At 55.0% G+C, this 25,218-nt stretch overlaps 1 protein-coding gene across 1 annotated transcript in view; it reads right to left on the minus strand.

The window, feature by feature from the left end:
- Positions 1 to 25,218, minus strand: part of LOC133342833 (endothelin-converting enzyme 1-like) — a 56,079-nt gene that overhangs the window by 28,277 nt on the left and 2,584 nt on the right. Inside the window, 3 exon segments of the mRNA XM_061552143.1 lie at positions 231 to 354; positions 796 to 890; positions 2,271 to 2,457. Coding sequence (XP_061408127.1) covers positions 231 to 354; positions 796 to 890; positions 2,271 to 2,457 — 406 coding nt within the window.

The raw sequence follows: 25,218 nt of genomic DNA on the forward strand, positions 1-25,218 counted from the left end.
AGTGAGTTACAGTGAGGGTCCTTGCCTTTAAACATCCGGCAACTCATAGCATTGGTTCAAGTAGGCCTAATCCTGCTGATGTGACACCGAGTTTAGAAACTGGCCCACAGTTGACTTTTATTGGCCCAATGCTCCTGCTAAGACGCACTGCCAGAAGGTCGTGCGGCTGGTGGGTTGTGTACAGATATATACTTTCATCTTTATTCGGAAAGGAGGCGGGCAGCACCCACCCAAGATGTCGCGCAGGAACTTGAGATTGCCGTTCCACGTGACGTTGCGTTGATTCCAGCTGGCGGTACCCCCGGGCAACCGCTCATTGGGTTGCCAAGCGCCGCACGCGTACGCGTAGAAGTCCTGCGACAAAAACAGTGGTGGTGGCGCTGAGATCGCCTCGCGCGATGCAAACGGCGAGACCAGCGGTCACAATTGGGGAGTGCTACTCGTCCTCGTGGGTTGACACGAAGCATCGCAGCCGATCCCACGACTCACTGCAAAGTGAGCCCAGCCCACCCAGCCTCACACTCTGCCAATGAGACCCTGTATGTGTCAAAACCGCAGCAGGGTTTGCTCGAACTGATTCAATGCTGCAGAATGATAAATTGTGGTTGTTGTTCTGCAACTACATCGCTGAAACGACGCACTCCCAGATGGCCGTGCGGCCGATGGCTTGAGCAAATGTTTTATGTGGAGATATGGATATGGGACGGAGGCGCATCGTCCGCTTAACCATCTCGTTAATGATCTTCTCCACAACGACCATGGTGACGCCACTGTGGCGGGCACGTGTCTCCATACCTGGCACGGTTCCACGGTGGGATCCATAGAGTTGAGCATGAGCCTCGCGTCGCTGACGCACACATCAGTCTGGCACACGGGCGGCGGCACCTTGCCTACAGACGCGACAGGGGGCCGGGGCTCGTAAACCCCCAAGGGGGACATGACTGCAACGCACGCACCTTGATGATCAATATATGAATGACAATGGTATTTCATGCAGGTGGTTGGCACACGAAAACTGTTGACTCCATCACGTTCCTAAAAGTCTCATCAGCAGAGTCAGTCTCGCTTAAGTAAGGAACATCTCTGTTAGTTATAGGTGCTGGATTCGAAAATAAACTATAAAATACACAACACAAACTAATTTTGTTCCGTAGTGCTCGTGATTGTTCCGCGTTGCACATTATATATTTTTTGCGACGAACTCGGACCCGTATCTAACAGAGAGGGTCCTTGTTAATAAAACAAGTTCTGGCAGTTCACCAGCAATGGTTTAAGCAAACCTGATTCTGCAGATGAAACACTGAATTTCGAAACCGAGTCAGAGGTCGCTCTTGTTGAATCAACACTGTTGTTGAACCAAGGCAATGTGGCTGATGGGATGGAAAAAAGTCATTTTATTATTTTATGTGGTGGGGCAGCAATAGCCGGCTCGCTCGCACCTGATGACATGAGGTGTTAACGTGCTGCGTGTAGGAGACCTCTAACGAGGTCACTGTGTGTAGGAGACCTCTAACGGGGTCACTGCGTGTAGGAGACCTCTAACGGGGTCACTGCGTGTAGGAGACCTCTAACGGGGTCACTGCGTGTAGGAGACCTCTAACGGGGTCACTGCGTGTAGGAGACCTCTAACGGGGTCACTGCGTGTAGGAGACCTCTAACGAGGTCACAGCGTGTAGCAGACCTCTAACGGGGTCACTGCGTGTAGGAGACCTCTAACGAGGTCACAGCGTGTAGGAGACCTCTAACGAGGTCACTGCGTGTAGGAGACCTCTAACGGGGTCACTGCGTGTAGGAGACCTCTAACGGGGTCACTGCGTGTAGGAGACCTCTAACGGGGTCACTGCGTGTAGGAGACCTCTAACGAGGTCACTGCGTGTAGGAGACCTCTAACGAGGTCACTGCGTGTAGGAGACCTCTAACGGGGTCACTGCGTGTAGGAGACCTCTAACGGGGTCACTGCGTGTAGGAGACCTCTAACGGGGTCACTGCGTGTAGGAGACCTCTAACGGGGTCACTGCGTGTAGGAGACCTCTAACGGGGTCACTGCGTGTAGGAGACCTCTAACGAGGTCACTGCGTGTAGGAGACCTCTAACGGGGTCACTGCGTGTAGGAGACCTCTAACGGGGTCACTGCGTGTAGGAGACCTCTAACGGGGTCACTGTGTGTAGGAGACCTCTAACGGGGTCACTGCGTGTAGGAGACCTCGAACGAGGTCACTGCGTATAGGAGACCTGTATCGAGCGTGCGAGAGGCCGCGTGCGTGGCGTACCCTTGATGTTGACGATGAGAGCGGCGAGCACACCGGCAAACGCGATGGCGAGAACGGCCACCAGGCCCAGCAGGGCGCGCACGGCCTTGAGGCTCAGCACGCTCCGTGTGCCGTCCACCACCCTCGCGGCGTCGTCCCCCTCTTCTGGCCTGTCTTGCGGACGAGAGAGGCTCAGCTGTGGCTCGACCTGCGAGGAACAGGTCAGGCGCAAGCGGGAGAAAGAGGAGTCTCACAGGAGCGCCAACATCTGACAGTTATCTTGCTCATGGTAGAAAGTAGAGAGCACCAAGCAAAGCGGAGGGACCCCGGGATCCGCAACGTTCTCTGTGAAGTAGACGGCGTGTAGTACTGTGAACACAGCCGCAGTACTAATCAGGGCGACCGATGGATTCGAACCGTCAACTTCTACAGCAAAGCGACGCTGAGCCGAGTCAATACTGTAACTCTCCGTCCCAATTGAATAGGGCTTGATAGCCTCAGCTCCAGACGAGGCAGATTGTCCGTCCAGATAGCAAAACATGCCGTTCAGCGCACACCCCTTGGTAAAAGAAACAGCGTCGGTTATGCGATTTGTAAGTGCGGTTGTTTCGTAAGTAACGCACTGCTTACGAGGCTTTCAACCATTTGCATGTCCGCTCGTGTCATAGGAATCAGGTAAAGTGCTGGAGGTTAGCGCTATGTGATCGATTGCATGGCCACTTTCTTTCCGTCCAAATTGCAGACCTCACCCGCCATCACGCGGGCAGCAGCAGTAGCAGCGGTGCTCTGGCCCCTTTGTAAAAAGCAGACAAGACTCCTCCTTCCCATCTGTGTCTCCACATTATAAAATAACAAAAGCTACACATCCAATTAGCCACACGGCCTTCCTTCTGGGAGTGCATTTTAGCAGTCTTAGTTCAACACAAGCAAAACACTGGACCCATTTTTTTCGTATTCAGTGTCTCATCAGCAGTAATCCGTGGTTGAACCGACGCCGGTGAACTGCCAGATGTTTCTTGGCAACGGCCTGGCTGCCTCTAGCCTCTAGCTCACGTCACTCACCGCTGAACGTGTCAGCTGCTGTGGCCTGTTTCCGCTGAAGCTCAGTGTCTACCCCAGACGCTCCCACACAGGTGGCATAGTCGATACTCCAGCCCAGGTGAGCACTCTTCACCCTTGTTTTTGTTATCGTGGGCACTGCCCCATAGCAATAACGGACTGAAGTTCATAAACGCAATTAATGAACATACGAGTCCTCTATCCGCACTCACCTCTCTCTGCTCACGAATGTCTGTGTCTCTCCGTGTCTGTATTTCCACAAATCAGTCTCTGGCTCTGTGTTTCTCTGTAGTGGGGAGCGGTAGTACAGCAGTTGTTAGCACGTTGCGTTATGAACGCGACTACCTCATTTCGATTCACGCTCACGGCCAACACCAATGACGATTATCTGACTCGCCCTCAAATGAGTACCTGGTGCGGCATGTAAACATGGACAAGAGGGAGACAAAGGTGGCTGGGTGTGGTGATGACCACCCACCCCCTCGTGTGCCGTGCTGGCCTTCATAGGTGCTCCCCGAGGAGCACTTTCCCCAACAGTCTGTGAAGGCTACACGGGGGATCTTTGTCTCTCAGTAGGGCGCTTTCTCTTTCCTTATAAAGCTGTTGTTAAAATCTCAAGAACACAAAGTTGGAGAATCTGCCTATAAATACTCCTCGTCGTTTGTTCATTGCCCAAGGTTTTGTGTCAGAGAAAACTCTCCCTCGGAAGAACACAAAGTGTTGATGTCAGGGCATTTTAAAGCCAATCCCCCTGAAATGAGTTTATGGTCCTGTAAAGAGAATAATTTGACAATGTCGCCATTTAAGGGTGCTAGATAGTGAAACGTCTATCACCGTTTACAGTTTTCTTTCTGTGTGAGCCAGCAGCTAAGAATGCTGCATTGCAGGTTTTGCCGTGAAGAACAATGCGGGTAAGTCACGTGAGCGCACACAAAGTCACGTGAGCGCACACAAAGTCACGTGTGCGCACACAAAGTCACGTGTGCGCACACACAGGCACGCGCTGCTGCCATCACGTGGGCCGCGTCGGTCACGGGACTCGGGCCCCGGGGGCAGTGGAGGGTGGAGCCGTCGCCAGACCGCCACGGTCACCACGTAGGCCGAGCGGGCCGGCGGGCACGGCCGGGCCACGGGGCCAACGAGCCGAGCATTTCCGCATCTCTCCACCCGCGAGGCTCCCACGCCTCACCAAAGACAAAGACACCCCCCCCCCCGTGTAGCCTGTAACAGACCGTAGGTGCAAGTGCTGTTAGCGAGCAGCACCTGTGAAGACCCACACGGCACACGAAGGGGGGGGGGGTGGCCAGCACCACGCCCGGCCGCCTTTGTCTCTCCAGTGGCGATGTTTACACATCGCACCAGGTACTCATTTGAGGCTGAGTCGACCTAGGTGAGGCCCACGACCGGTTCAGATAATCGTCACGGCTGGTGTTGATCGCGAGCGGGAATCGAACCCGGGCCGTCCGGTTCGTAGCGCTGAGGGCTCCCCTGCCGCCCCACGGCACTCTCCATCACCGCCCCGCGGCACTCTCCATCACCACCCCGCGGCACTCTCCATCACCGCCCCGCGGCACTCTCCATCACCGCCCCACGGCACTCTCCATCACCGCCCCGCGGCACTCTCCATCACCGCCCCGCGGCACTCTCCATCACCGCCCCGCGGCACTCTCCATCACCGCCCCGCGGCACTCTCCATCACCGCCCCGCGGCACTCTCCATCACCGCCCCGCGGCACTCTCCATCACCGCCCCGCGGCACTCTCCATCACCGCCCCGCGGCACTCTCCATCACCGCCCCACGGCACTCTCCATCACCGCCCCACGGCACTCTCCATCACCGCCCCGCGGCACTCTCCATCACCGCCCCGCGGCACTCTCCACCACCGCCCCGCGGCACTCTCCATCACCGCCCCACGGCACTCTCCATCACCGCCCCGCGGCACTCTCCATCACCGCCCCGCGGCACTCTCCATCACCGCCCCACGGCACTCTCCATCACCGCCCCGCGGCACTCTCCATCACCGCCGTGACCGGCCGAGGGCCACTTCAGCTGCGAAGGACCCGAAATGCCGCCCAGTGCGCGCGCTCAATACGGATTTAGTTTTGTTTAATGTACAAGGCAACGGACATGTGGTTTTGACGTTTTGTTTTACCGTCACCCAATTGTTGCGCCCTTCATCCTCGGGGTTGCCGTGAACTCGCGAGGTGCTTCGAGACGGTGACTGCCATAGTACGGCAGGATATTCACTAAGGGTTCAATGCAATGATGCGATTGAACGACGTGATGTGGCTATGTTGATTCAGGCTCACGACAGCGCCAGCAATGATGTGTCACGGAGTTCACGGAAGGTGTTGGATTCCTGTTCCTATTGAGATAACACTTGCGTTACAAACTGCGCAGCACAGCTCAGGAAGGCCTCCCTCCCTCTCTCCCCGCCTTGTTGCTTGTATTGTACACGGCACCTCCGATAAGCACGGTTGGCTGCGTACGGTGCGAAAGAAGTTCAACATACACACGTACATAGCGCAATCGCGACACAAAACGTGTGTGCGGAACGAAGCACAACATATCAAAGCTATTGCATAATCTCATCGTGAAAACCAGCATGTGAAATACAGTAATTGTTAGAGTGTTTTATAAGTTGGAGAAACGAGTTTTTATTTCAACCCCCGAGATTTCTGTCGAGGAGATCAGAGACACTGCGCACATTCCATCCACATCTAAATCAGTGGATCCAGACCAACTGGTCCGGAACCAGGTTTTAATTATTGGACAATAATTATTATTTTTACACCAGAAGCGACCTGGCCACAAACGACACCTCAACGAAGTGGCTTTATGTGGAAATGTATCGCAGCCAAATTCTCTAAAACGCGTGATGTTGATTCTAAATGTGGGGGGGGGGGGGGGGGAACCGGAGAAAAATCTACGCGACCACGGGGAGAACATGCAAACTCCATGACCTTCTGCATACCAGGCGAGGGAGTTAACGTCTCGCCACCATGGCACTGCTTATGGAATACTGTGATACCTCAATAACAACATAAATGCACGTGTGTCTATGTGTGTGACTGTCTGTGGCGATGGGGAGCAGTAGTGTAGTGGTTTGAGCTCTGCGATATGAACCCGGCGACCCGAGTTCAATTCCAGCTCACGGCCACCAGCACCATCAGTGACGATTATCTGAACCGGTCATGGGCCTCGCTAACAGCACTTGTACCAACAGTCTGTTAAGGCTATACGGGTCTTCTTTGTCTTTCGTTCTATGCGATGGGGACTAAGAAGGCGAACTAAATATCCACGCGGATGTCGAGATGAGACTTTCTGGAGTCGTTTGTGATAACACTTTGACGGCAAAACACGGTCGCTAAGTCAAGCAAAAGCATTACGTGGAGCAACAACTCCACTTGGATTATGTGGATGCATTCAACGGTCACTCAATAAACCTCCACAAGCAGCGTTCAGCCGTCACTTTGCCCTCCCCTATCGCTTGACTCAACTCGCGGTCATTTCCGTCATACCGAATCTTCTTCGTTCTCTTTTTCCATCTGTCAGCGTGTTCTAGCCACCTTGTAGTCTAAGCGCCCCTTCTCACGCCTCAAACACCCCCACCGCCCGCCATCTGTGAACTCCGATGCCCCTGAGTGCAACATTCGCTGTGCCCCACCTGTCCACAGCTCTGAACCCAGGTGCCCTACCCTCGAACCCACCTCGTCGACCCCCTTCTCCCCCCCCCCCCCCCCCACTGCGACACAACAAGGGAGTCTGCACCATTAATCATTCTCCTCCCCTCGTGACCATGACGAGCTCACACCTTCACATAGTTGTTCTACCTGTGCCTGACCAACCCTTGATCTTAAAAAGTCCCCTTGCTATTTCACTGACAATGTATCGCACGTCCCGGCTTTCACGTTCCTTGACGTACCATCGACCACGTGGGAACATCCACAAGCTTACGTGCAAATCTCTTTCATGAATGTAAAACAATCAAAGACAGGTCACGGGAGAGCGAGTGTGGCCATGTAAGCCAAGCCACTGACCATGCAGTAAACCACCGTAGTCTGAGCTCCTACAACGGAAGAGGAACAGCAAAACGACACAAACTCTCGATCTTGAAGCCCTCTCGTCGTAGCCAGCAGACCCCGACATTGGCGTCGAGCTCACGAACATATTACTGCGTATAATGAGAATATCGATGTTCCCATATCAGGGAGTTACGACCGACGCAAGTACAGACATAGAGCAGCACGTATTTAATTGTGTGCTTCCTTCTCCACACAGACAAAACTAAAATGTTTTTTTTATTTTACCAGGTAACGCCCACTGCAGCTTTTTTAAAAGCGGCCTGGCCACAAATGATAGCTCAACGAAGTGGCTTATCACGTGGACATTTATATCAGACACATACTCTAAATGCGTGTTCATAAATGTGGAGGAAAAACCGGAGGACCTGGAGAAAAACCTACACGACCATGGGAAGAACATAAAACTCCATATATAAAGGAGTCAGGCTGGGGATCAAACCCACTACCTCATGTATATGAGGCGAGGTAGTTAACATCTCGCCGCCATGACGCTTCCACAATGAAATTGATGCACTATTAGATTCACAGATCCTTTCTCTTTGTACTGCTATTGAGGCGCATAGCGACTCAGTGGTGTGGATCTATAGAATCAGTAGTGGAGTGAATCTATAGATTGATAGTGACGTCAACATATAGTGGTGAGAATCTATACAATCTGTACTTGGACTTGCGAGTTGAAATAAGGTGCTCAATTTCCACACGTGAAACACTCAAATCTGATTGGCGGAGAGGTTAATTTGTAAAAGCCCGGGCAAAGTTAAATGTAAAGGAGGGGTCGGTTGGAGGAAAGATTTTTGGACCCAAAAATTGTTAATGTGACATACATAATGTATAAATGTACATTATGTATGTCGATTAACTGTGAATAACCCAACTAATAATAATATATCCATTGTAATTCATATGACTACATTAACCCAACCTCCATTCTGTTCTTCGCACCCGATTAGCTCATATTGACGATGAGGATTTCTCCACAAATTCTGGCTGTCGCCTGATGAAGCTGGTTGTAATTACCGGCGAAACGTCACGGCACTCGAATTGTCAATGTTGTAGTGAGGTTTACTCTCCAACACACACAAGGGTTAAAAGAAGCTGGTGAGGGGAGTTCCGGGGCCGGAAGTCTGCAACGTGCTGCGGGTTGCACGTGCTGAAGAGAACGAGATAACGATTCCGAGACTTGCTCGCCTGGAACTCCTGCACACACACGGGAGCGTGAATCTAGAGCAACTGCAGCAGAAGCTACGGGGGCGTGCAAATTTAGCTTACATTTGCGTGAACAGATGTGAATGCAAAATGATCGCAATTCAAATCCACCGAGGTTGTGGGCCTTTCATGCGGGAATGACATCAAACACTTACAACTTTAGTCGATGAATCTGACCTTTTCTTTTCACAAAGGCAGGTTGTGAGTATTACTGTTCAATGTTATTACCAACTGGACGCACCTGTGTCACCACCCGGGATGGCGCCGAGAAACTGAACACCAGGTCGGGGGCACGCAGTGCGAGTCGGCGAGTCTACCCCGTCGGTCACGCCTCGAGGAGGCGCCGCCGCACCTTAGCACCATGACTCGGCAAAACAACTCCACGGGTCCCGTCTCACCTCGGCCGTCTCGCCTGCGGCAACCGCTCACCTGTACCGACCCGCTCGCGTCACCAACCCCACCCCACATCTGCACCTCAAATTAGCGCGGTTGGCTATGTACGGCGTGAAATAAGTTCAACACCAAAACATACACGGCTGCCGTGTCTCTGTTTACACGGACGGCTGAGAGTTGATGTCCGCCAGGCTCGACGTCGTGCGCCGCACGCATGTTGAGCACAATAATCGACCTTCACCGTTGACCCTGAGAAATGACACACATGATCAGGGCCCATGTATCGCGCTGTGCATTGAGGATTGGATGTCTTCGTGTTTGTGTGCGTGCGAGACTTCTTCACTCAGTGAAAACATCAACAAGCTGATGGGCACATCTCCTTCATGAAAGGAAAATTAAAGACAAGCCACAGTAGTGCAATTGTGGGCATGCAACCCAAACTATGGACCATATAGTGAACCGCTGTAGTCTGCACTTCCTCAATGGAGGAAAAGAAAAACTACAAACTTTCTCCTAAAGCCCTCTCGTGGCTAGCAGACCTCTACGTTGGCATTTGAATCCAGAACATATTGCCAGAGGTAAGAATTGAATAGAACTGGAAACCAGCAACTGCAGTAGATTCCACAGGCTCTACAATTGTCAAAACACAAGCCATCAAAATGAGTTGTGACCACAGACAGTAACAATTCATTAAATTGTGGAGTCGAATCGTGCTGATGAGATCATATCTCTGTCCATGGTTTCTTGTATTTATTTTTAACTTCTTTCGCACCGTACGCAGCCAACCGTGCTAATCGGAAGGTGTGGTAAATATGCTCGAAGTGATTATTCGATGCAATTTCAATGCTCGTGCAAGGCAGTGCTTTTCAACCTTGTTCATTCCACAGCACTCACTATCGAGCTGACTCAAACGTCGTACAAGACTGCCCAACTCTGCAATCGCGACCGAGAGTCGAGAGGCCTGGGGGTGAGGGTTGACGGCCGTCCGCCATACTCCGCACGTGCGACCGACGGACGGAGAGGAGAGAGCGGCGAGTGGGGGGGATGGGGGTGGAGGCTGCATCGGCCACTCAACGGCACGGACATGGAGAGTTCGTCTCTCCTGCCCTGGGAATAGTCAGGTTCTTTCCTTTACTGTCATTCCCAAAATACCGCAGCTCACTGAAATTTGCTGCGGTGGCGCTCCGCCGTGCTCGGTGGCGGCACAGCGGTGGCGGCGCACCGGCGTGCCCATTGGCGGCGCAGCGGCGTGCCCATTGGCGGCGCAGCGGCGTGCCCATTGGCGGCGCACCGGCGTGCCCATTGGCGGCGCAGCGGCGTGCCCATTGGCGGCGCAGCGGCGTGCCCATTGGCGGCGCAGCGGCGTGCCCATTGGCGGCAGAGCGGTGGCGGCGCACCGGCGTGCCCATTGGCGGCGCACCGGCGTGCCCATTGGCGGCGCAGCGGCGTGCCCATTGGCGGCACAGCGGTGGCGGCGCACCGGCGTGCCCATTGGCGGCGCAGCGGCGTGCCCATTGGTGGCGCTCCGCCGTGCTCGGTGGCGGCGCACCGGCGTGCCCATTGGCGGCGCACCGGCGTGCCCATTGGCGGCGCACCGGCGTGCCCATTGGCGGCGCAGCGGCGTGCCCATTGGCGGCGCTCCGCCGTGCCCATTGGCGGCGCAGCGGCGTGCCCATTGGCGGCGCAGCGGCGTGCCCATTGGCGGCGCAGCGGCGTGCCCATTGGCGGCGCAGCGGCGTGCCCATTGGCGGCGCAGCGGCGTGCCCATTGGCGGCGCAGCGGCGTGCCCATTGGTGGCGCAGCGGCGTGCCCATTGGCGGCGCAGCGGCGTGCCCATTGGCGGCGCAGCGGCGTGCCCATTGGTGGCGCAGCGGCGTGCCCATTGGTGGCGCAGCGGCGTGCCCATTGGCGGCGCAGCGGCGTGCCCATTGGCGGCGCAGCGGCGTGCCCATTGGTGGCGCAGCGGCGTGCCCATTGGTGGCGCAGCGGCGTGCCCATTGGCGGCGCAGCGGCGTGCCCATTGGCGGCGCAGCGGCGTGCCCATTGGTGGCGCAGCGGCGTGCCCATTGGCGGCGCAGCGGCGTGCCCATTGGTGGCGCAGCGGCGTGCCCATTGGCGCGCAGCGGCGTGCCCATTGGTGGCGCAGCGGCGTGCCCATTGGCGGCGCAGCGGCGTGCCCATTGGCGGCGCAGCGGCGTGCCCATTGGCGGCGCAGCGGCGTGCCCATTGGTGGCGCAGCGGCGTGCCCATTGGTGGTGCAGCGGCGTGCCCATTGGCGGCGCAGCGGCGTGCCCATTGGTGGCGCAGCGGCGTGCCCATTGGTGGCGCAGCGGCGTGCCCATTGGTGGCGCAGCGGCGTGCCCATTGGCGGCGCAGCGGCGTGCCCATTGGCGGCGCAGCGGCGTGCCCATTGGTGGCGCAGCGGCGTGCCCATTGGCGGCGCAGCGGCGTGCCCATTGGTGGCGCAGCGGCGTGCCCATTGGCGGCGCAGCGGCGTGCCCATTGGCGGCGCAGCGGCGTGCCCATTGGCGGCGCAGCGGTGGCGGCGCACCGGCGTGCCCATTGGCGGCGCAGCGGCGTGCCCATTGGCGGCGCAGCGGCGTGCCCATTGGCGGTGCAGCGGCGTGCCCATTGGCGGCGCAGCGGCGTGCCCATTGGCGGTGCAGCGGCGTGCCCATTGGCGGCGCAGCGGCGTGCCCATTGGCGGCGCACCGGCGTGCCCATTGGCGGCGCAGCGGCGTGCCCATTGGTGGCGCAGCGGCGTGCCCATTGGCGGTGCAGCGGCGTGCCCATTGGCGGCGCAGCGGCGTGCCCATTGGCGGTGCAGCGGCGTGCCCATTGGCGGCGCAGCGGCGTGCCCATTGGCGGTGCAGCGGCGTGCCCATTGGCGGCGCAGCGGCGTGCCCATTGGTGGTGCAGCGGCGTGCCCATTGGTGGCGCAGCGGCGTGCCCATTGGCGGTGCAGCGGCGTGCCCATTGGCGGCGCAGCGGCGTGCCCATTGGCGGTGCAGCGGCGTGCCCATTGGCGGCGCAGCGGCGTGCCCATTGGCGGTGCAGCGGCGTGCCCATTGGCGGTGCAGCGGCGTGCCCATTGGTGGTGCAGCGGCGTGCCCATTGGCGGTGCAGCGGCGTGCCCATTGGTGGTGCAGCGGCGTGCCCATTGGCGGTGCAGCGGCGTGCCCATTGGTGGTGCAGCGGCGTGCCCATTGGCGGTGCAGCGGCGTGCCCATTGGTGGTGCAGCGGCGTGCCCATTGGTGGTGCAGCGGCGTGCCCATTGGTGGTGCAGCGGCGTGCCCATTGGCGGTGCAGCGGCGTGCCCATTGGCGGCGCACCGGTTGTGAAGCCCTGGGCTAGGGTGCTCACCCCCTACACCGCAACTGTATGTTGGAGCTGCCCCGGGCGTCCCGCGCTGGCGTTCGAGTGGAGGTGCTCCTCCCCGGCCTCGATCCTGGGGGCGAATTCCGTTTACAGCGGCGATGGCCATTGGGGGCAATAATCAACGCACCGAAGGTTTCATAGCGGGGACTAAAACTTTCATTGCACCTGAGAAATTATGAACGTTTAGTGCACCAACCCTTAGGGTCCTTATAACGGTAACAAAAACACTATGGTTTAAAAATCAACAAAAATTTAAGTTAGCTATGAGATGAAGGGACAGCATCTGATCTGAACAGATTATGAACTTATACTGTACTCTGAGTGAATATATCACATTCACACAACAGGATTTCGAAGCGACAGTACTTACTGAATAATGAAATGTAAACAACTCCCTGTCATGGCATTAGTTGAGTCCGACCATCACGAGTCTGCCTGTGCTCAGACCCCTGGGCTCTTCAGTTTCAAACAACACAAACATGCCAACAAAAGCACTCCACCCCTGTGCCTTATGTAAGAATCATCGGCAGTTCCCAAAGTACTGCAGAGTGCTCCTCTTGCCTTAATACATTTCACAAATGTGACCAACTGACAGAGTCTGCAGCAGTGAGCATGTGTGACGATACTGTGCTGATGAGTCCGACTAAGAACAAAACAGGTCCATCGTTGTCTATATCTGTGTCTCAGTGCTGTTGCAGTTCTTCAGGACCTGTTGATTTTTCGATTTAAAGCTTTCGTGACTGCAGGGATTCATCTTCTTGGTTCTTTCGGTAAAGTCACGTAGAAGGGAAATAATAAAATAATAAAAATAAAACATAATAAAATAATTCTCACGACGTTTCGGCCACAACGCATGGACGGCTGCTTGCGTTGTGGCCGAAACGTGAGAATTATTTTATGTTTTATTTTTATTATTTTATTATTTCCCTTCTACGTGACTTTACCGAAAGAATCAAGAAGATGACCTGTTGATTGTTGTAGAATGCATATAGGCCTTGAAACTTCCTATTTTCTGGCATGCACTATTTGAATGTTGCGATGGATTTTCTCGTCATATATATAGATTTATGTTTATCTCTGGGCCCTCTTGCACAGCTGTCCACAGGAAAGTGCGTGCCCCATTTGCTGGCCGACTACTGATGTTGTCAGCTAACCCCTCTCGTCTATTCTCTGCCCGTCACGTGCTTCCCTTCGCCCGTCTCTCCTTCCTCTTTGCGCTCGCTCTTCCTCGCTGACCTTTGCTGCCTATTGCCACAACTTGGCTCTCCTTCAGATCCGCTTTTCTCCGCGTGATACGCTGCAATCCCACGCAGCCTGCTTCCGTTGTGTGCAAAATATATGGGTGGACACGCTACGGAGTAGGCGGCTGCACCCCCGAACACGGCCCCCACCGGCATCAAGCAAGGCCGACTGGATGATGCTTTCAAATGTTTTCACTGACATAGCCGCACCGTCGTCTGCGGGGTTTTCAGCAGAGCGTACCTTCTCAATCAACACGGCACCTTTGGGCATGATGAGCAGACTTCTCCAAACCGTGTTTTGTTTTGTAACCGCGGCGTAAGCAGGCATCCACTGTGCACAGTCTCTGTACGCCGCACGATATTTCTGTACGGAAATGAGGAATGGCAATGCAGCATTGGGAAAAAAATCGGGTTCGTTGTATAAAAAAAAAATTTTGGAGTGGGTGCACAACTACAGTACTGTAGCTAACGCAGTGGCCTTGTTTTCCATTGTTACAAAATAATTCCGTGCGGGCGTTACAACTTGAAGCCTCGGCAACACGTGGGGAATCAGGTTTCCAAAAATGTCAAGTAACAGAATCTGCAAACACGACTCACGCTGACAGTCTGTCCTGGTCAAATGTTTGTTTTAAATTGTATTACTACTACTACAGTATTCTGCTTCTTTACCCGGAAGAGGCTGAGTCTCATTACCCTTTACCACGAGTGTTCTGCCAAGGGGCGATGATTGGTGTGTACATGTCCCAATTGAGTAATTTGAGGGTGATTATCAAATTTGGCCAAATGCCAGCACACGATGGCCTACTCTTACGAAATGACATCACGGGTTTATTTAACGTCGGCTGTGAAGCGGACGGTGCAAAGTATCGCGGTCAATGCACAACCACAGTAATAACCAGGGTGGCCACTGGACGCGAACCGCAAACCTCAACGACAAGCGGTGAGCACGCTCCCGCTGGGCCGCGTCACCGCCCATTGAACTCGACTCATCGAATCTCGATGGGAGGCGATGTTCTGCAGGCGTAATAAACGCGCTTGTCGCTCCACGTGGAACCCGCCGGGTCTCCTGCGGGGAGACGCTTCTCTTGTTTCTGGATGCACGGAAGCGCGCAGTGTCCACGAGGTGCCGCTGGGCTAACGCGTGGCACCGTTCGGGCGCGGGTGGGGCCCTAGACACGGAGGCACGTGCCACGCAGGCAAAGACAAACCGCGTTTCCACCGCCACCACCGCGGCAAGCTATGCCGCCGCAGCGATGTCGCTGTGTAATTCCCATCGAGTCATTTGCAGGTGACTTTTTTCGGCACTGGGATGTTTTGGCCAATACCAGTGAGTTACGATGTATGTTTGTTTAGCTCTGGGAGGAAACTGCAGAACCTGGAGGAATCCCACGCAGAACAGGGAGATAGAAAACATACAAACTGCAGAGAGGTACCCGAGTCGGGCATCTAGCTAGGCCCTTCTTCTTCTAATAATAATGTTGACAGCTGCTAAAGCGCCGTAACGTGGCACAGCATTACACGGGCGCTGACGCGCGTTACCCCGAGGCCACTCTGCTGGACTCTACGCTAAGTAAAACCACTGTCACGGTGGCCAAATCTCGAGCTGACAATGGAGACTGAAAGAGTGAAGATGCTAGAGATATTTTCCGCAGTCAGACAGTGATGACAACGATGATGATGATATGATGCCTTTCCACTGCCACGGGTTCCGTGTGTGACGTCTCATCGGGTCACGCATCGTGCGGCCTACATCACAAGCCAAGCTTGGGATTTGCTTGTACTGAATCAACTGTGGCGCCGATGGTTTGTGTAAAAATACTTTACGTTTTAGAGATAAATATAAGGAGCCATTGTCTGCTGATCTATTTATTTTCAACTCCACAACAACAAGGCGAAACATTATTTTGTGTCGTGTTTTGAAAGCGTCTTCCTCTTTGGTCACGAGTTGAGGAAAATAAATATATAAGTCTAGAAGGGAAATTACCAAAAAAAAACCACGCCAGTTTAAACAAAGCAAGCATACGATTAAGAAATCCCAGGTTTCTTACGACAGCAGCACTCGGCATAATCAATTGCAGTTTATTCCACAAATTGATAACCAAGCCACTTACTTTGGTTTTAAAGAAAGTGGAGTAAATGTATACGGTGTTCTTTCAACACATTCCAGGAACACGTGCTTTGTGCAAACGCGCTTGCTCAGCACATCCCGAGAGCTGCATGTGGCCTGCTGCTGCTGCCGCGACTGCTGACGGGGCAGCACTCACGACTCGGGGCGGGCCACTCACCGTCACGCGCCACAGCGACACTGATGTTTTACAGTTCTCATCGAATTACCCCCACGGCACCCTTTTCATCGAGGTTTTTTAGTATGTTGCACGTTCTTGAGCAGAAGCCACGGAGTAGAGCATGGCGGCAGGTGCCCCAATCCGGCCTCTGACGGGACTGGAACCCGCGAAGGTGGAGGCACGGATCCCACCGAGCGCGCTCACCCCGAGTGGCCGCCCGTCGCGTTGCGAACGCTAAAACGAGCCCCACGCAGAACCTCACGCAGAGTCTCACACAGAGTCTCTCTGTATGCAGAGACTCACTCAGAGACTCACACAGAGACTCACACAGAGACTCACTGAGAGTCTCACACAGAGTCTCACACAGAGCCTCTCTGTGTGCAGAGACTCACTCAGAGACTCACTCAGAGTCTCACACAGAGCCTCTCTGTGTGCAGAGACTCACTCAGAGACTCACTCAGAGTCTCACACAGAGTCTCACACAGAGACTTACACAGAGTCTCACTCACTCAGACTCACTCAGAGACTCACTCAGAGACTCACTCACTCAGACTCACTCAGAGACTCACTGAGAGTCTCACACAGAGTCTCACACAGAGACTCACTCAGAGACTCACACACAGAGTCTCACACAGAGACTTACACAGAGTCTCACTCAGAGACTCACTCAGAGACTCACTCACTCAGACTCACTCAGAGACTCACTGAGAGTCTCACACAGAGTCTCACACAGAGACTCACTCAGAGACTCACACACAGAGTCTCACACAGAGACTTACACAGAGTCTCACTCAGAGACTCACTCAGAGACTCACGCAGAGTCTCACACCAAGCCGGCAGGCTCAGATACGACCAAGCTCATGGAGATGGAACTCGGCATGTACATTACAATTTCTGGAGGAAAACAAATCCAAGGGTGTTTAGCTTTGGGAATTACAAAACCGGGTGGGGGTTTTTGCCAGTAAATGTTTTCTCACCCTCAAACCGCATAAACCTGCGTAAGTCGTACAATTGAAATGGTAGAATACAATATCTCATTCAAAAAGAGTGGATTGCCCTCGGGGGGGGGGGGGGTAGCTGGGGCTGCTTCCGGAAGCTCACGGCACGAGTTGAGCACAAAAACAACAACCCACTTACTTGCCCCACCACGAAGCTGAGCAACTGCTGCAGCCGCACACCCGGTGACACCCCCCCTCCCACACCACCACTCATGTGACTGCTGACTTCACCAGGCTGGCAGCAGGCACCTGCTCCGCCTCCACGGCAGGCACGTGCTTGTTGCTTTGTTTTCCAAATGTCAAAAGGTCCGAAAGAGGCGTTGGTGCTCATCTTCTGTTCTCAGCCCGAATCCGGTGGTGGGAATTCCACCATCGATTCTTAGAATCCTGGGGTCCAGGCTAGTTTTCTGTAATTGCTCTATTTCCAAGCGAGCGTTAAAATGATAATGAAACATTTTGACAGCGAAAGAATAATAAAATGAAGTTACAACCCTCCGGCAAATCCACCGTGGGATGAAGGTCGTCTCAGCGCATGCAGAACCGCAGACACGTGACACCCTTCTGCGGTTTAGACAGAGGCCTTGGGGAATCACGCGCCACGCCTGTTACCCACACAAAGTTGTAGACACTGGGATTGGTGGAATTATCCCAGGTCATGGGAAGACCCGACTTGCGCATGTTAAGACGATTCACAGAAGAATCTGTTCCCGCAAATTACAGGGATCGTGGCGAGAGGACCAAGGACACGGGGAGAGATCCACTGTGCACTTAAACACCAAGGCCTTTGCACCACTGAACAATAGCCAACCATGATAATTACCATGATAATAATCATGGTTGGCTACGTACGGCGCGAAAGTTCAACAAAGTTTAGCACGTAGGGTTTTGCCACCAATATTATCCATAATAGTGGTTTTTGAGTTAGATGGAATAAATATGAATGTGTCCAACACACCGGTTAGTGCTGCACTAGTAACGAATTGTCACGTTTTGTTTACGTGACGAACCTTATTATTGGCCGTGTCGGGAGGTGGCGGGTTTAATGACACATTCATACTCACGTGATCTAACCCAAAAACCTCCATTGTGGAAGTTCAGCAAACATACATAACCCACGTTGGTGGCAGTGGGGTAAACACGTGCCCCCCCCCCCTCCCATTGGGTTCCACCCGACCGGGCGCGACTCCACTCATCCCAACGTTCGTAATAATAAACGATGCTTTTGTCTTGCGTAGATTATCGAGTCGTTCCTGCAGAATGCACCTCATCACGGCGCTGAACAAGTGGTAATGCGTGGAGGAGCGAGGAGCCACAGGCGAGTGGGAAGGCAGGAGCCAGGCACAAGCTCTGCGGTCTTCAGTGCATTCAAACATTTTCCGCAAAATTAATGAGCGTTTATAACATGTGGGAGAAACCCCACGAGTGCGAGGGGGAAACACGCTATCCCATACAGGCGGAGATTAGTCCACACATTTGGAGCGGAAGATGGCAGCTTTCACGCGGCGCACTCTGCTAGGTGAGAAATCACGACTAATGCCGTCAACACGGTGACCGAACATCGATCACACGGTGCAAAAGTTATTTATTTATTTTTTGGTCCTGGGTAGTAAGTGTTATTTCCTAATTGCTTATGCCTCAAAAGTACAGAAAATAGCTATTATTCCCCACAAACTTTGCTTTTGCGACCCAGGAACAAAAATGTGTTACATAGTGTCATCAATCTCCCGGTCTCCAGAGCAACAACACAAGCCACGCAGTGCACGACTGTGGTCACCCAGAACAGACCGATCAACGCAGAACGAAGCAATGCGATACAACTCCAGCGCTCCTGACGCCGCTATCTGGGCCTGACCACTTGACTGTGACATTGCAGTCGTTGATCTGCATCTAAATCAGCAGCCGTGTGGAAAAACAAGAAGTCTGCACGAAGCTGTACTGCCCTTCCCAAGCGGCCCTCTCCTTTTCCCTCCATCCTCCCGGCTCTCTAGCCTCTCTCCACGCAGACGGCTGCCCCCCCCCCCGCCGCCTGCCTCCTCCCACGCTCACCCTTCACTCGTCCCACGACGGGCACGTCATCCTCCAGCCACTCGCTCGGCCAGATCGCTGTTTTCTGTCTGCGAGACAGCCCCCGTCCCTTCCCCGCAGAAGTCAAAAGAGTTCCTCAGCAAGTTCAGGCACGCGTCTCACCGTCCCGAGCACGAGGTCGTTACATAATTTGCTAAAAAAAACCCCAGGGTAGTGCCCCAAATAAAACGTCGTGTTATTTGTACAAGCGCCTGTTCGGGTTCCAGGTCTGAGCACACCTGAGCACACCTGAGCACACCTGAGCACACCTGAGCGCACAACGTTTAGCTGACACGAGTTTCCCTCGCCTTGTGCACACAAAGCGAAATCGTGCAGCATGAACCCTCAGTCACACAATCCACAACGCACCAGATACAGCTGCCTGCCGAGCAGCGCACACAGTACACACAGCACACACAGCGCACACTGCGCGCGGTGCGCACCCTGCGCGCACCGCGCGCACCGCGCGCACCGCGCACAGCGCGCACAGCGCGCACAGCGCGCACAGCGCACACAGCGCACACAGCGCACACAGCGCACACAGCGCACACAGTACACAGCGCACACAGTACACACAGCGCACACAGTACACACAGCGCACACAGTACACACAGTGCACACAGCGCACACAGCACACACAGTACACAGCGCACACAGCACACACAGTACACAGCACACACAGTACACACAGCACACACAGTACACACAGCGCACACAGTACACACAGTACACACAGCGCACACAGTGCACACAGTATACACAGCACACACAGTACACACAGCACACACAATACACACAGCACACACAGTACACACAGCACACACAGTACACACAGTGCACACAGTACACACAGTACACACAGCGCACACAGCGCACACAGCACACACAGTACACAGCGCACACAGTACACACAGTACACACAGTACGTACACACAGTACACACAGTACGTACACACAGTACACACAGTACACACACAATCTTGCCCACTTTCGACCACGTAGCCACATGCGAGTTAACTCAAATCGCATTATGTAGTGAATTTGGGGTAGAAATAGGTTAGCCGCATACACGCAAAACTGCACAAACCGAACCCGCAAAAAGCGAGGAAATATCCCGTCTCTCTCCTGGCCCTGGTGTCTGAGACCTGGCAGGTGACTCCTCTCCCACCCACGAACCCAAACCTCAACCACCCCAAACCTCAACCACCCCAAACCTCAACCACCCCAAACCTCAACCACCCCAACAACAACCGCCATTCGCCACCAAGTGGCAGTGACACCACCACGGAGCTTGGGACAGACGATCTGCACCACGAGGCACGAAGAGGTGTGGAAGGCCCGCTGCAGGCCAGTCACCTCAGTCAGTCAATGGACTGGCTGAGGTGACTGGCAGATGCACCACCAACTTGCTGCGTTTTATCAGCCCGGAGCTCCGCTCGTTGTTGTGAGCGTCGCTCCTCTGCCCTCAGTTGTTGTTGGAGGGCGACTGCCTCCAGCTGCCCAGCAGCAGCAGCGTCCTTCACGAGCCTCCACTCACTCATCCACCCACCCCTCACCTATCAACTCATGCATATCCCTTGTCGAGGTTGTCACAAGCTATTATGAATACAACAGGTTTACTGATCGTAAAAAAAAAGTGTAATTGCACTTCCTCTATTTGAGAATACTGTACCTTTTTCCTCCAAATGCATCGTGTGTAGTCTTAACATGTGATGCCTAAAACTCTTGGATGATAACAAAGGCATTGTTCAACAAACCAACTTTGCTCCTATTTGCTTTGAGCCCCACTTTACCGTTTTCTTTCAATCATTTGATTATGTTCTGTCGTTCATTTCCATTGGATGTCATAGTGACCACATCAGCAAATATGAAATTGTTAATGTGTTACCCATTTTTGTGGAAGGCTAAACAGTGCAACCGGTGCACTGAACGATTGCAGTTGTCTTTCAGAGGGGCACGGCTGAAATGAAGAGGAGAGTGAGTGTACCGAGCACAGCCACTGCCAACACACCGGAGCCACAGAGGTGGAATGCAGAGGTGGACAACAGCAGGGGTGTGGTGCTGATGTCACCTGAGTGCACAGACAACGTGTGGGGAGCGGTGGGGTAGCGGTTAGCGCGCTGCGCTGTGAACCCGGCGACCCGGGTTCGATTCTCGCTCACGGCCAACCCCGGTGACGTTGATCTGAACCGGTCCTGGGCCTCTCCTAGGTCGACTCAGCCTCAAATGAGTAGATGGTGCAGTGTGTAAACATCGCCACTGGGGAGACAAAGGCGGTCGGGCGTGGTGCTGGCCACCCACCTCCTCGTATACCGTTCTGGCCTTCATAGGTGTTCACTAACAGCACTTGCCCCTACAGCCTGTTAAGGCTATACGGGGGAACTTTGTTTTTGGTGCCAATGTCAAACTCAACCCGGCCACGAGAAGTGACGCAGCAATGCGCCTGATAGAAGAACGCGATCGATCGGTGCAAACTACGACTCACGCGGATCGGAATGTGGACATGAACGTAGACCATGGAGCACAATCTGAAAAGCGTGTGAAGAAGCACTGGCAATGCGGCGGGAATGGTGGGACGAAATCATGTCGTGTGCAGGAGCTCTATGAGTTATCAACTTAACACGAAATGATGGCGAAGGCTTGGGGAGGATTTCTTCCAGTTTGGGTTTCTCCTACTTGTCTAAAGACACGTTTGGAGAGGTAGGATTGAAAAATGGACACAAGGTAGGGGAAGATAAGAGGGAGGAGGCAGGGTAGAAGGAACGCAGGAATGGGGTCAGGGGGGAAGAAGTAGGGCAAGTTTTGTAAATTACCATGAAGAGCTTAGATGAAGATGTGAGGGTCACAACAACAACACACCCACTCACCACACTGCAGGTCACAACAACAACACACCCACTCACCACACTGCAGATCACAACAACACACCCACTCACCGCACAGCAGGTCACAACAACTCACTCACCCACTCACCACACTGCAGATCACAACAACAACACACCCACTCACCGCACAGCAGGTCGCAACAACACACTCACCCACTCACCACACTGCAGATCACAACAACACACTCACCCACTCACCACACTGCAGGTCACAACAACACACTCACCCACTCACCACACTGCAGGTCACAACACTCTCACCCACTCACCACACTGCAGGTCACAACAACTCACTCACCCACTCACCACACTGCAGGTCACAACACTCTCACCCACTCACCACACTGCAGGTCACAACAACACACTCACTCACCACACTGTAGGTCACAACAACACACTCACTCCCTCACCACACTGCAGGTCACAACAACACTCACTCACCACACTGCAGGTCACAACAACACTCACTCACTCACCACACTGCAGGTCACAACAACTCACCCACTCACCACACTGCAGGTCACAACAACACTCCCACACACCACACTGCAGGTCACAACAACACTCACTCACCACACTGCAGGTCACAGCAACTCACTCACTGCAGGTCACCTCGCTTGTCTGCCTCTTCCCCTGCACTGCTCTACTTTAGAATTCCCCCGCAGTGTCTCTTTCCCAAGTTCCTAAGACCTCGCTCAATGCAAGACACGTGTCAGCTCTCGTCTATTACAGCTTTAATCGTGCTGTTTGTTGCTGGACACTTGACGTGTTGGGCCACTGTACCTGCGTTCAGCACCCGTGGTGTAAGAGATTATCGAGGTGATGTGAGGAGGAGGGTCCCCGTGCGTTTGGGGTCCGTGGGAGCGGTGGTGCAACGGTTAGCGCGCCGCTCTCTACGAACCCGGCGACCCGAGTTCGATTCCCACTCACGGCCAGCGCCAGTGACGAGTATCTGAACCGGTCATGGGCCTCCCCTAGGTCGACCTCAAACGAGTACCTGGCGCGGTGTGTAAACATCGCCACTGGGAGACAAAGGCCGCCGGGCGTGGTGCTGGCCACCCACCCCCTCGTGTGCCACAGTGCCGGTAGCCTTCATAGGTGCTGCTCGCTGACAGCACTTGCCCCAAGTCTGTTACAGGCTACACGGGGGAGCTTTGTCTGTGGGGTGCGTGGTTTGCTGCTGGGACCCCCACTTGAGCCCGATCAGGGACCCCCCCCCCCCCCAACAAGTTCACTTCCCAAGTAGCCCCCCATGCTGAACACGACCCGGGCACACGCGACCCACACACACAGCTCCCTCTCTGGGTGACGAGGGGGTACGTGCCGGGTCCCTCTGCTACTGTACGGGTCCCTCTGCTACTGTACGGGTCCCCCTGCTACTGTACGGGTCCCTCTGCTACTGTACGGGCCCCTCTGCTACTGTACGGGTCCCTCTGCTACTGTACGGGTCCCTCTGCTACTGTACGGGTCCCCCTGCTACTGTACGGGTCCCCCTGCTACTGTACGGGTCCCCCTGCTACTGTACGGGTCCCCCTGCTACTGTACGGGTCCCTCTGCTACTGTACGGGTCCCCCTGCTACTGTACGGGTCCCCCTGCTACTGTACGGGTCCCCCTGCTACTGTACGGGTCCCCCTGCTACTGTACGGGTCCCTCTGCTACTGTACGGGTCCCCCTGCTACTGTACGGGTCCCCCTGCTACTGTACGGGTCCCCCTGCTACTGTACGGGTCCCCCTGCTACTGTACGGGTCCCCCTGCTACTGTACGGGTCCCTCTGCTACTGTACGGGTCCCCCTGCTACTGTACGGGTCCCCCTGCTACTGTACGGGCCCCTCTGCTACTGTACGGGTCCCTCTGCTACTGTACGGGTCCCTCTGCTACTGTACGGGCCCCTCTGCTACTGTACGGGTCCCTCTGCTACTGTACGGGTCCCTCTGCTACTGTACGGGTCCCTCTGCTACTGTACGGGCCCCTCTGCTACTGTACGGGTCCCTCTGCTACTGTACGGGCCCCTCTGCTACTGTACGGGTCCCTCTGCTACTGTACGGGCCCCTCTGCTACTGTAGGGTCCCTCTGCTACTGTACGGGCCCCTCTGCTACTGTACGGGTCCCTCTGCTACTGTACGGGCCCCTCTGCTACTGTAGGGTCCCTCTGCTACTGTACGGGTCCCCCTGCTACTGTACGGGTCCCTCTGCTACTGTACGGGTCCCTCTGCTACTGTAGGGTCCCTCTGCTACTGTAGGGCCCCTCTGCTACTGTACGGGTCCCTCTGCTACTGTACGGGTCCCTCTGCTACTGTAGGGTCCCTCTGCTACTGTAGGGCCCCTCTGCTACTGTACGGGCCCCTCTGCTACTGTACGGGCCCCTCTGCTACTGTACGGGTCCCCCTGCTACTGTAGGGTCCCTCTGCTACTGTACGGGTCCCCCTGCTACTGTACGGGCCCCTCTGCTACTGTACGGGCCCCTCTGCTACTGTACGGGCCCCTCTGCTACTGTACGGGCCCCTCTGCTACTGTACGGGTCCCCCTGCTACTGTAGGGTCCCTCTGCTACTGTACGGGTCCCTCTGCTACTGTACGGGCCCCTCTGCTACTGTACGGGTCCCCCTGCTACTGTAGGGTCCCTCTGCTACTGTACGGGTCCCCCTGCTACTGTACGGGCCCCTCTGCTACTGTACGGGTCCCCCTGCTACTGTACGGGTCCCTCTGCTACTGTACGGGCCCCTCTGCTACTGTACGGGCCCCTCTGCTACTGTACGGGTCCCCCTGCTACTGTAGGGTCCCTCTGCTACTGTACGGGTCCCTCTGCTACTGTACGGGTCCCCCTGCTACTGTAGGGTCCCTCTGCTACTGTACGGGTCCCTCTGCTACTGTACGGGCCCCTCTGCTACTGTACGGGCCCCTCTGCTACTGTACGGGCCCCTCTGCTACTGTACGGGCCCCTCTGCTACTGTACGGGTCCCCCTGCTACTGTAGGGTCCCTCTGCTACTGTACGGGTCCCTCTGCTACTGTACGGGTCCCTCTGCTACTGTACGGGTCCCCCTGCTACTGTAGGGTCCCTCTGCTACTGTACGGGTCCCTCTGCTACTGTACGGGTCCACACCGCCCCCCACGCCCCACAGTGTCCACGCCGCCTCCTGCGGCAGCAGCAGCGGCAGCGCCAATGAACTCGGGCAGGACCCTCCCCTCGTGAGACAGGAGAGTCGCGAGACTCAGTGAGGCCCTCCGTGGGGACACACAAGGCACGAATAAAACACACACACACAGACACACAGGCACTGTCTTGTTGTTGTTGAGTCTGTGTTGTTGTTTATCTGTGTGTGTGTCTATGTTGTTGTTGTTGATCTGTGTGTGTCTGTGTTGTTGATCTGTGTG

Source organism: Lethenteron reissneri, chromosome 16 (assembly GCF_015708825.2).
Source record: "Lethenteron reissneri isolate LAM-NWPU_2019-01 chromosome 16, ASM1570882v1, whole genome shotgun sequence".
Lineage (NCBI taxonomy): Eukaryota > Metazoa > Chordata > Hyperoartia > Petromyzontiformes > Petromyzontidae > Lethenteron > Lethenteron reissneri.